Source organism: Fukomys damarensis, unplaced genomic scaffold (assembly GCF_012274545.1).
Source record: "Fukomys damarensis isolate Sample0158 unplaced genomic scaffold, DMR_v1.0_HiC HiC_scaffold_16, whole genome shotgun sequence".
NCBI lineage: Eukaryota > Metazoa > Chordata > Mammalia > Rodentia > Bathyergidae > Fukomys > Fukomys damarensis.
Window position 1 is genome coordinate 66,316,356 of NW_022900928.1, and position 12,511 is coordinate 66,328,866.

Below are 12,511 nucleotides of genomic sequence, written 5' to 3' on the forward strand. Positions count from 1 at the left end.
ATATATATATATATATGGAGAGAGCTGGCTGACAGCAGTAAAAAAAATTTTTTTTGTACTGAGAATTGAACCCTGGGCCTTTGCACTATGCTATATCCCCAGCTCTTCATTCTTTAATTTGTTTTTTTGAGACAGTCTCCTTCAATCACCCAGACTGGGATTTGTGATCGTCTTATCTCAGTCTCCAGAGTGCAGGGATTACAGGCTTATGCCGCTATGCCTAGCTCCTTTCTTTTCTCCCTATCCATGAGGTGGGCAGCTCTGCTCTAACATGTGTTTCTGCCATGATGTGCTGCCTTGCAAAGGCCTAAAACAATGGAGCTAATCAATAATGGACCGAGGGCATGGGATTTAGCTCAGTGGTGCTGCGCCTGCGCAAGGTGGGGGGGGTGGTTTAAATAATGGACTGAAACCTCTAAAATTGTGAGCCAAAAATAAACCTTTTTTCTTTATAAGTTGATTATCTCAATTATTTGTTATAGTGATGGAAAGATGCCTAATATAGAAGCCCTGCTAAAATTTATTGGAGAAGGATGCAGGTCAATAGAACAGGAATGACTATCTAAAAAACACCTGCTAGGATGGCTAGAATTAAAAACACAACAAGTGTCGGTGTGAAGATAGTGAAATTCTTATTGCTGATGAACTGTAAATGGTGCTACTTTTGAAAGCATTTCATCGGTTTCTCAAAATGTTAAACAGAGAGTTGCTAGGTAGCCCTACAATTCCAGTCCTACCTCTAAATCTGAGAGAAATAATAATATATGCCCATACAAAAACATGTATATGAACGTTCATGACATTATTAATAAAAGTGGAAACACCTGGTGAATGAATTGTGGTATATCCACACAATGGAATAATATTCACCATAAAAAGTGGTTACCACCAGACTTTAAGAGTGGAGGGAATGGGTACAGGGTTTCTTTCTGGAGCAATGAAAATTTTTAAATTAGACAGTGATCAATTGCATAATTCATTGAGTTTTAGTATACTCAACTCCATAAATCTAAAGGGGTAAATTTTAAGGTATGCAATCATATCTCAATAAAGCTACTGTCAAAGAATAGAGCTGGCCTGAAGCAACACCTACACCTTTGATAGGCAAGTCAGCTGTATGAACCCAGCAAGGCCTCTGCTCCTACCCATCCCCTCCAGCTGGGCCATGGTGGTAGGAGGCCAGGCTCTTACTGTGATATTGTGCTGCTTGGAATTCTCTGTCAACCAGAGAGACAGCACTGTTGGGTCTGACTGCTTGGTAGAAGGTTCATCCAGTACCAACAGGCCAAGGTTGTCAGGCTTTCCATCAGGACGTGGGACCTGAAAAGAAAAAAGTAAGAAAGCAGGAAAATGTGAGGGTGATAATAAGGCCACATCTGCTGTTTCCAAAAAGGTGAAAAGGAAAAAGCCTTCTGGTTCATCTTTATTTCTGGTATTAAAAAGCATGCTTGTTCATGATATTGTACTAAACGCTATCTAAGAAAACAATATCTGATCTATGGAAACTTAACTACAAGGCTGAATTCATGGATAATTAGGAGGCAAATATGTGATAATCTTTTATTATATAATGAGCTAAAATTCTAACAACAATGAGTATAATTTGGAGGAGAGAACAAGGTTAAAAACTCAAATGATCTTTGTAAATAGGGAAGGGCGGAGGGGGTGAAGGGAAGGCAAGGTAATGGGGAAAAATAAGAACCAAGATACATCATGTAAAGGTACAAGATCCCAATGATGAATGTAACTTTAATGTATACCTAAAAAGTACCAATAAACTTAATGAAAAGAAAAAAAAACCCAACTCAAATGAAATAAATACTATTAAAATAGCAATGGTAGTCAAAGAAATTTAGCAGAACTGTTAGAATAGAGGGGTCAGAACAAACATCAAAGGCAGTGATGGTGAACCTTTTAGAAACCCAGTGCCCAAATTGTAACCCCAAACCCACTTATTTATTGAAAAGTGTAAGTAATGTTAATTAAACCTGCACACTGGGGTTTTAGTTTAAAAAAAAAATTGTTATGTGATGCTTGGCTGCTGGGGTGACTTGGCCTGCATGCTGACAGAGGGCCCTGCTGCAGCATGCATGCCATAGGTCCCCCACCACTCATCTCAGGAGTCCTTTTTAGGATACACCGACTATACCTTTAAGAATGCATCGATATCCCCAACAGCTGGGATAAAATCGGGAATGAATGGTTTCAACTTGTGGTCCAGGTCAATCAACTGGGGTGTGTACCTAAAGATAATGACCAGGAAGTGGAAGAGGGAGAGAAAGTTACTTCTCCAGTCAAGCTAAAATAGGTCAAAGGAGACTGGCCTGGTTTCAGACCAGACAGAGAAAGGTTTGGGGCAAGGAAGGGACAGTGGGATAGGGTTGGGGGGTCCTAGTTCTCACCTACTGATGTATTGGAAGAGTTCCTTAATCTCAGCGGACACTGGCAAATGCTCATAATCTGCAGGATCATAGGCCCTGGTGAAAGGAAAACATGATTCGTTCCACACGGTGACCCAGGTAGAGCAGAGTGGCAGAGTCACAGGTCAGCCTGTGTTAGGAGGACCTCCGGGGAACGACCCCAAGCCTAAAATGGAAATTCTTGTGTGTGCATAGTTTCTTTGGTATGTACAAACACTTTGCTATGTTTGCAAATGTATTTCCTCTTTCCCAGACTGAGCACAAAGCGGGTAACCATCTTTCAGGTTTACTCAGCACAACCTCATGTAATCCCTGAGCCCAATTTAGGGTGGATGTATTAAATTTTTTTGTTAGTTTTTTCTTTTTTGTCGTTTGTTTTTGAGACAGGGTCTTGCTATGTCATTCAAGGTGGTCTTAAACTCACTATGTAGCCCAGGTTGGCTTTGAACTTGTGGTGATCCTCCTGCCTCAGCCTCCTGAGCACCACCACACTCTGGCTCAAGGATGTACTAAATTTGAAGGTAGACTTAGGAAAATTGTTCAACTGATTATTAAACATATTGTAATTAAGATGTTTCAAATTTTTATTTACTTTTTGTGGTACTGGAGACTGAACCCAGCCCTAAGCTACATACCCAGCCCTTTTACTATTTTTATTTTGAGACAGGGTCTTACTAAAATGCCCAGACTGGGCTCAAACTTAGGATCCTCCTGCCTCAGCCTCCCAGAGTGCAGGGATTACACGTACGTGCTACGACACTTGATTTTTAATTTTTTTATTTTAAGTGACATTATTGGACTGGGTAAGGCAAGGGAGCCATATGGGAATAAATACTGATTATGATGAATTTCAAAGATGTGTGAAAATCTTAATGGAAGAGAGATCGACAGTGGTACTACAATTTCACTCCTAACTGATATCCTCCTGGTCCAGTACTCAGGCGCTGTTTGTCGCCATGGCTGGCATCTACTTAGCAAGGGTCTTTCCTCACCCTTCCAGAGGGGCTCCGTGCTCTTCGTCGTCGTCGTCTTCGTCGGAATCAGTCTCAGAGGAGTCGTCGTCATCATCATCATCATCGTCATCGTTCTCACTGAAGCCCTGCTGAGGTGTCAACTGTGAGGTCCTCTTCTTTTCCTATGTAGGGCACAGCAGGAAGAGAGAGGCTCAGAGATAGAAACCGTAATGTTCCTGGGCCCGGCTCTGTGTGGCCTGAGCCAGCATCGCCCCCTTTGCCCTGGCCACTGGTCACCGGAAGCGAAGGTGACACTCCCTAGAAGAGGCCCAAGAGCTTTCTTCTGCTCCTGCTCAGGTACAACATGGGTCCTCACTTTCTGGAGCCACATTCCTCTACCTGAGGCTAAGGATCAAATTCTGTGCAACTGATACCTACTGTACCTGTTAGCTGGGAGATCCTGAGAGCTCTGCATAAACTTGATTGAGACAGCTTCAACCCTAAAATCAGAGACTCTTCAAGAGGATGGCAACTAAATACAGTGGTATCTTGGCTCATGAACTTCATTTTTCCATGATTCTGGTCACAAAATTGATTCCATAATTCTGGTTATGAGCATAGTATGTAAGACAGGGTCCATGTCTTTCCCTCTGTGGTCTGGAGTCTGGGGCAAGTCCTCCCTTTGGAAGTTGGCCCCTTTAAAAATAGGTTTTAGAGGGCCGGGGATTTAGCTCAGTGGTTCTGCCACCTGCCTTGCAAGCACAAGGACCCAAGTTCGCTCCCTGGTACCAAAAAAACCAAAAAAATGTTTTAAAGTCTTGAGTTAAACTGGGTATGGTGGTGCATGCCTGAAATGCCCACACTCAGGAGGCTGAGGCACGAGAATCACTATGAGTTCAAAGCGAGCTGTGGCTACAGAGTGACTTCAAGGCTAGCCCCAACTATAGAACATAGGGAGACTCTGTTTAAAAAAGAAAGAAAAGCCAGGCATGTTGGCGCACGCCTGTAATCCGAGCACTCGGGAGGCTGAGGCAGGAGGATCACTGTGAGTTTGAGACCAGCCTGAGCTACATAGTGAGTTCCAGGTCAGTCTCAACTACATAGTGAGACCCTGTTTTGAAAAATCAAAAAATAAATAAATAAATAAATAATAAAATAAAAAAGAAAGAAAGAAACAAAAGCTTGATTTCCATATGCTATGTGGATTATATTGGTTTCAGGTTTTTAAGCTGTTTCCTTTATGGTACAGTAGCTATTAGCACCTTGGTTCTTTTAGCCAGGCATGGTGGCACATACCTGTAATCCCAGCACTTGGGATGCTGAGGCAGGAGGATCACAAGTTCGAGGCCAGCCTACATAGTGACACCCTATCTTAGCCACCCCCACCAAAAAAATCATTTGTTTCTTTGTTTTATACTAAGAATTGAATTTAGGATCTTTACACTGACCTACAATCCAGCCTTTTTTAAATTTTTGAAACAGGGTCTTGCTAAGTCACTAAGTTACCTAAGCTAGCCTCAAACTTGTGATCCTACTGCCTGTTTTCCAAAATTCTGGGGTTATGGGAGTACACCATCACATCCTGCTCAAAGCTCTTGTTCTTAAAGGAAAAATGTAACCAGTGGGTCATCTGCTGAGGCTAAAAACAAATGGCCATTAAGAGCACATGTACATCTCCTACGTAGCTAGAGAAGTAGGCATCTTTCCATCTTTCAGAAACGGGGTAATTCTCTGCGTTCACAGACTAGCAAAAAGACATTTATCTATATCTTAAGACCTGAAAATTAAAATTTCTTTCACAAAATACTGTCAGTATCATAAATTTGACAATGAAAACAATGCCTAGGCCAATCATTCTGACTAAGAATCACAAGGAACGCTTACTAAAAATATAAATTCTCAGGCTTTTACATTTGAGATTCCAGGTGGGGACTGGGACTCTATATTTCTAAAAATAAATATTCAAATGGCTGGGGAGAGAGTAGTGGTAAGCACTTGTTTGTATGCATGAGGTCCCCAGTTCGATCTCCAACACCAAAAAGAGTATTATGGTTGATTCTTTTGGGGGGGGTACCAGGGATCAAACTCAAGACTTGTGAGGCAGGCGTGGTGCCACTGAGCTAAATCCCCAGCCCTCCAGTTGATTCTTATGGTTAGTAAAGTATGTGAAGACACTGGCCTACTTTCTATGAAGTTTCTCACTAAAAAGTCATTTCTGAGAGTAGGCTTGGGTTAGGGATGTAGAGCACGGGCACAGTGCTTGCCAAGCATATATAAAGCCCTGGGTTTGATGCCCAGTACCAGGTTGGGCTGGGGGTAGGAGGCTGGATGCTTTATTTCTGAAATGTTTCAAAATCTCAAGGTGCCTCGCTCCTACTTTTCCTCTATGAATTCAAATGAACCCAAGCCCTGACAGTAAGTGTTCAGGAAATGTTTCCTGCTGAGCTGGTGTTGTCTAAAAGATTCTATGAGAAGTTGTGGGTTATACTGCACCTTGTTATTTTCCTCCTCGAACTCATCAATGCAGTTATCAGCCATAGTCTTGGTAGGAAGACGGGCAGAATGAGGAAGTCCTTAGAAGAAAAGTTTTGCCTTTAGGTTACTGTTTAAATGATTTTTAATTAAGACAAACATATTTAGTTTATAATACATTGTGCTTTAATCTTTTTGTTTTGTTTTTTTAAGATAAGGTCTCACTTTGTAGTTCAGGCTGTCCTTGAGCTTACTATGTAGTCGAAGCTGGCCTCAAACTTGTGGCAATCTTCCTGCCTCGGCCTCCAAGTGCTGGGATTATAGGCGTGCACCACAATGCACAGCCTACTTTTTTCTTTCCTTTTCTTTTCTTTTCTTTTCTTTTTTTTTTTTTCTTGAGACAGGGTCTCAAGTTGAGACTGACCTGGAACTATGTAGCCCAGGCTGGTCTCAAACTCACAGTGATCCTCCTGCCTCAGTCTCCTGAGTGCTGGAATTACACGTGTGAGCCACCACACCTGGCTTTACTTTAACCATTTTACAAAACAGGGTTCATAAGAACATCAAATTAAAGGGGCCAGGGATTTAGCTCTGTGGTTCTGCCATCTGCCTCGTAAGCACAAGGACCCAAGTTTGATCCCTGGTACAGAAAGAAAAGAAAGAACATCGAAGTAGAGAATAAGAAACCGAATTTTAGTTATAGTTTTGTCAACTCAATTCAAGATACAATTATTAAGCATTACTGTACTTTAAGCATTGGATTAGAAATTATATGATTGACTATATGCTAGTACATAAATAATATAAACTCTGTCCTTAGTTTACCCCTTGGTAAAAAAAAAAAAAAAAAAAAGCTAGTAACTAGTAAAGTGAAAAGAATGCTGGATCAATAGTGAGAAGCCCAGAGGAAATTCTATCACTTAGAAAAAATGACTTAGCCTCTGAGTTTCATTATACCTCCTTCTACCTGGGCTCAGGATTATCTCTCACGCCACTGAGCTACATCCCCAGCCCCATGATTCTATCACATTGATCTATCTTGCATTTCCCTCTAGTCTCTATTCTGTATTTCCTTGCCACAGTCCAAACCACCATCATCTCTACTGAGCCACCCCCAGTATTTCCCCGCTTTCTCTTGTGTACCTTTCAACCCACTCTACACATGCTAGCAATCCTAGCACTCTGGGAGGTTGAGGCAGGAGGATGGCAAGTTTGAGCCCGGGTCAGGTAGCTCAGTTGGAAGGCACTGGGTTCAATTTCCAGTACTACAAACAACATACACACACACTACACACACACACACACACACACACACACACACACACACACACAAACAAAAAACAGGGACTAGCAGTGTGGCTCAGTGGAAGAGGGCTTGCCTTTCATGCAGGAACAAAGACATCACAGCATCACAAAGAAAGAACAAAAAGCAAAAAACCCAGGAACCCCTTGCAGACTGTGAGCAGAGCAGTAACATGAAAAGGTAAGTAACATTGTTGGGTTGAAGGAAGATCCTGCAATCTGGCAAGATGTGTTTTCTCCCTCCTTCCTTAAACAGAGCAGAAACAATGACACGTGAAGTAAGGACTCTGAAAGTCAACATTTGCTATTATAAACTCTGACCCTGTTGAAGCCAAACACGAATGCATCCTGCTTGTTGTTTGGGGGCCATTTCTTTCCTTTTCATTCTCTTACCTTGGTGTCCTGGGGTTGGAGTACAAATACTTGCAATCTCTTCAGAGTCGTTAATCTCTAGCTGCTCATCATATGTCTGGTTCTCAACAATCTTGGTCTAGCAAAAGGAGGTGATTACTTAGCTTTTACCACGGGACATAACATTAAACACTCTGCTGGAAGCATGGGTTCCTCTTCCTCACCTAAGACACCAGTTTTCCATAAAACCTTTATCCCCATCCAAACTTTCCTCAAGGCTTCTTAGCGCCGAGTCCAGCAGTTAAACCATTATGCTTCAGTTTTTTTTGAGAAACTGCTGGCAGGCTGGCTGGGCTGGGCTGTTGTGGAAACAACAGTCAACTTCTCCACAGCTCCCCCAAAGCTGTCTTCCTATGAAGATGGTGCCTTTCTCTTCAGGTTAGGTCAATTTTCTCAAAGTTTGCTACTAAAAATTTAATAATAGTTCGGGGGGGGGGAGCGGTGCCAAAGACAGGATAAACCTCAGCCCCTCTCTGAGTCTCACCCATTAATACTAAAAGTATCACCTATTTCTACTCGTTTTGCTGCTCGGATTCCACTTAAGTTGCTTGGGGAGTAAAGGAAGTAGGAATGTGGTGGTGGGAGGGGGAAGGAGAGAAGAGCTGTTATGCAGATGGGAAGAGGCCTCTGAGAGCAGGGCAAGAGGGTCCTCTTGGAGAGCGGAGTTCCTTTTCTGCGGGGTGAGTAGGAATTACCTGGAGCCCCTCTGAATCCGTCTCCGCTAAATAGAAAGAACCCCAGCCTAGGACTGGGGTCCCTCTCCAGTCTCAGGCCAGGCCACTTCAGGGATCCGACTTGGGGCAACTCGCCAGTTGTCAGTCGCTAGGCAAAAAATAAATAAATAAATAAGAGAAAGAAAAAAGAATCGCGAGACTTGGTTTTATCATCGTGAGATCTCTATTCAGCCGCTCGTTACGCTTCTTCCAGCGCAGGCTCTCTAGGTGCAGGAAACACAAGGCGGCCGGGGTAAAACTTCTCCGGGCACTCTGGGCGGCGAAGTCATCTGTCTATGGTTTCAGTACACGCGTCTATTGCGCCCTCTAGCGGTCGAAGGTGACAGAGCCGACTGATGAATTGGTCTCCAAATTGGAACAGGTTTTTCCCTTTAGGGCAAATATCGCTGGGCCTGCAATTTCCCCATATCAGTCGAATTAGAATTTAGACACCCTCTCCAGGGAATATTCCAAGCATTTTTTTAAGTTCTTTTATATTACAGTTCTTCCCTGTCAAAGTGTCCATTGCATGGGACATACTTATACTAACAAATTATTCTTAGTTTTTCTGAGATTCAAAGATAACTCTGTGATCTGTATTTTTATTTGCTAAAGATTCTGAGCTTCTTTAAGACAGAATGTGTCTATTTAATTTTTAAACTCTAGCCTCAGTGCCTTGCATAGATTAGGTGCTTTTAAAGGGCTCACTGGGCTGTGTCTCTCTGGCGGTACCAGTCCGTGCACAGCTCCTCCCCATGCCTCAAAAAATTGAAGGAAGCAAGGATTTTCTGCTCACAGCTAGATGGAAGGATGCCAAATCTGTCAAAATAAAGAACAAAGGTAATGTAAAATTTAAAATTCTACAGAGCAGGTGTCCGTACCTCTTGGTTATCACAGCTAAGGAGAAGGCAGAGAAACTGAAGCTGTTCCTGCCCCTGGTATGGGCAGCATAGGGGCTGAAGTGAACCACAGAGACTAATGTGAAGTGTGTTAAAATCTTTGAAAGTAGAAAAAATGTTCATTGGGTGACTGAGTCAGGGAATGAATGAATGAATGAAGAGGTAATGAACAAATATTTTTGAACTATAGATGATTTTCAAAATCAGGGGTAAGGAAATTTAAAGTAATAGAAATTCGACACTGAAAACATGCCAGAAGAAGACAGGGAAAGTAACTTTAAAAAGAAAGTTAGAAGCATGGTGGCACACACCTGTAACCCTAGCACTTGGGAGGCTGAGGCAGGCAGATTACTGCCAGTTGGAGGCCAGCCTGAACTACACAGGGAGACCCTGTCTCAAAAAAAAAAAAAAAAAAAAAAAAACAAAAAAAAAAAACTTCTAAAAAAAAAAAAAAAAAAAAAAACTAGAAGAAAAGAGTTTGAATGTTTTTCCACAAAGAAATGATAAATGTTTAACATGATAATTATGCTTACTCTGATTTTGTGTGTCAATTTTATCATATTTTAATTGTTTTTATACTTGGGATTGAATAAGCGATACATGCAAGGTGGGTGCTCTACCGCTGAGCTATTGAGCCACATTCCTAACCCTTGTCCTCTTTTTTTGCTTTGTTGTTTTGAGACAGGGGCTCACTATGTAGTCCAGGCTGGCCTTAAACTCACTGTATACCCAGGCTGGTTTCCAGATGATCCTCCTGCCTCAGTCTCCCAAGTAGTGAGATAACAGATATGTGCCACTATGACTAGCATTTTTTTGTTTTTTTGAGACAGTCTCTGGCTGACTTGCTCAGGCTGGCCTCAAACTCACAATCCTCCTGCACCAACCTCCTGAGCAACTGGGATTATACATGTGCACTATGCTCATTTTTTAAAAAAATTGTACTTGTACTCACTGTGTAGTCCAGGCTGGCCTTGAATTCAAAGTGATTCACTTGCCTCAGCCTCTGAAATGCTGGGATCACAGGTGTGGCCCCCATGCCCAGCTTTTTCTTCTAGCTTTTGAAAAACAAAACAAAACAGTACATTATTTTTATTTATAGTCACCCTAGAACACTAGAGCTCATTTCTGCTATCTAACTGTAACTTAGAATCATTGACTAATCTTTTTCCCTCTCTTCTTGACCCTCTATTTTCCCCAGCCTCTGGTAACATCTATTCTACTCTGAACTTTTATAAAATGACCTTACTGCGTTTTTTTGTTGTTGTTGCTGCTGCTTTGTTTTGTTTTGAGACAGTCTCACTATGTAGTGCAGGCTGGCCTAGAATGCCTGATCCTTGCAAGTGCTGATATTATAAGTATGCATGGATCAACTTTTCAAGATTCCCTATGTCCCTGAAAGTAAGACCTAATTGGAAAATAATCAGCCTTAAAAACTAGAGATCAAAAATGCCAGTCCCAGTCAGCCAGTATTATCTCACCTGCCATCACTATTCTCTTGCTCAGTGGCTCTGTCAGACCAATGGTGGTGAAATGGACCTGGGTGGGAGTGACAGGTCTATAATGCAGTGCTTAAAGGTATAGGTTCTGAGGTTAAACAGCCTTGTTCGAATCCTGACCTTTCTATTTCCTAGCCACGAGCACTTTGGTAGGATGGTTCTCTGTGCCTTGTCTTCCCATGGACTCTTTAAGAAAGCTCAAGCAAATTGTAATGGATCTCACATGTGATCCTAGCACTCTGGGAGATGCAGGGAGGAAGATGAGCCCAGCCTGGACAATTTAGCAACTTAGGTGGCCCTATCTCAAATATGAAAAGAAGCGGGGTGCTGAGGAAGTAGGTCTGTGAAAAAGTTTTGTGTTCAAGGTCTATTCGGATCTGTTGTCCATTTTTTAAAATTTATTTTGTTGTACCAGAGATCGAACTCAGGCCCTTGCACTTTTGAAGCAGGTGGCGGAACCACTGAGCCAAATCCCCAGCCCATGTCCATTTTTAGACTAGGTAAAATAAAGACTAATGGTATAAATTCTTGTGAGAATAAATGAGATAATCTGTGTGAAGAAATTAGAGTAATGCCTGGTACCTTGTAAGTATTCAATAAATGTTAAGGAATACACAAAAGAGAAAGAGAAAGGCAATGTATTATGACAAGAAAAGTTGGATTTGAGCCCTGGCTCTACCATTTACTGTGCTTAACTTTTGTGAGCCTCTGTGTCTTCATCTGCGTTGTCGTAAGGGAGTAGAGATAGAGTACCTGATACAAAATAAGCACTCAACAACAAATTTATTGCACACACAGCTTTAATATGGGTAGGGTTAAGCCAGGGATATGGGGTAAAGTGATATGATATGGGGACAAACTGCTGAATCAGCTATACTCTGAAAAGCCTGAAATTTGGCATGGATGAACTTCCAAAAGAATCAAAAGCCCAGCGGTAGAGGGCTTGCTTGCCTAGTATGTGAAAGACCCTGGGATGGATTCCCCAGGGTGGCAAAAAACAAAACAAAACTGAACAAAAACTCCAAAGACCAGATTTGAATTCTGGTTCCATTATATACTAGTCTAGAAACTTTGCATAAATTGCTTAAGTTTGTCATCATTTTATTCATATACAAAATAGACATAAGAATAATAACTTGCCTGCTTCTAGTATATGGGGGTTTTGGATTTTGTTTTATATACACAAAGGGCCTATAGGTTAAAAAAAAAAAGTAAGATAAAGGCCCTGTTGAGCTTTATTAAGATCCATAAAAAAGCTTACTAAAAAGAGTTTCTGTCTTCACAGATAGACTGCAGTTATAACAATTAAAAAGACAGGGCTGGGGATTTCGCTCAGTGGTTCCACCACCTGCCTCACAAATGCAAGGTCTTGAGTTCAATCCCTGGTACCAAAACAAAAAAGAAAAAGACAATGGAGAGAAAAAAAGCTAGACTTGAGAGAGGCACCAGACAACACAATTGCCATAAAAACTTACCAAAAGGAGTTACACTAAAAAAGCCAAAACAAAGACCAAAAAAGCCAGCTCCCCTCACCTACCTGACAGAATGTGAGAGAAATAAGAAACACCTAAGGACTCCTATTAATATGTAAGACATACACACACACTCTCACACCTATACACATATATGTGTGTTCTCACTTTAACATCAATATAGTATTAACCAAATACACACATGTACACATGTCCCCTTTACTTCATTATTAAATAAACTGCCTTCCTAATATGCCCTCTCCCTTCACGTATTCATTCCAAAGAGACAAAAACAAAACAAAACAAAAAAAACACCAAATGACCAAAAAAAAAAAAAAAAAAAAAAACACATGCCTAAAATAAAAAAGTCAAA

At 41.5% G+C, this 12,511-nt stretch overlaps 1 protein-coding gene across 1 annotated transcript in view; it reads right to left on the bottom strand.

Moving 5' to 3' along the window:
• The window catches only part of Ift46 (intraflagellar transport 46), a 16,617-nt gene extending 8,205 nt beyond the window's left edge, over window positions 1-8,412 (bottom strand). The window contains exons 1-7 of the mRNA XM_010629332.3: window positions 8,254-8,412; window positions 7,541-7,637; window positions 5,867-5,946; window positions 3,413-3,555; window positions 2,403-2,477; window positions 2,150-2,243; window positions 1,192-1,320 (exon numbers count right to left, since the gene is read on the bottom strand). Coding sequence (XP_010627634.1) covers window positions 1,192-1,320; window positions 2,150-2,243; window positions 2,403-2,477; window positions 3,413-3,555; window positions 5,867-5,911 — 486 coding nt within the window. The 5' untranslated portion in view covers window positions 5,912-5,946; window positions 7,541-7,637; window positions 8,254-8,412. The remainder of the gene's footprint in view (window positions 1-1,191; window positions 1,321-2,149; window positions 2,244-2,402; window positions 2,478-3,412; window positions 3,556-5,866; window positions 5,947-7,540; window positions 7,638-8,253) is intronic.
• Between the last annotated feature and the right edge of the window lie 4,099 nt (window positions 8,413-12,511).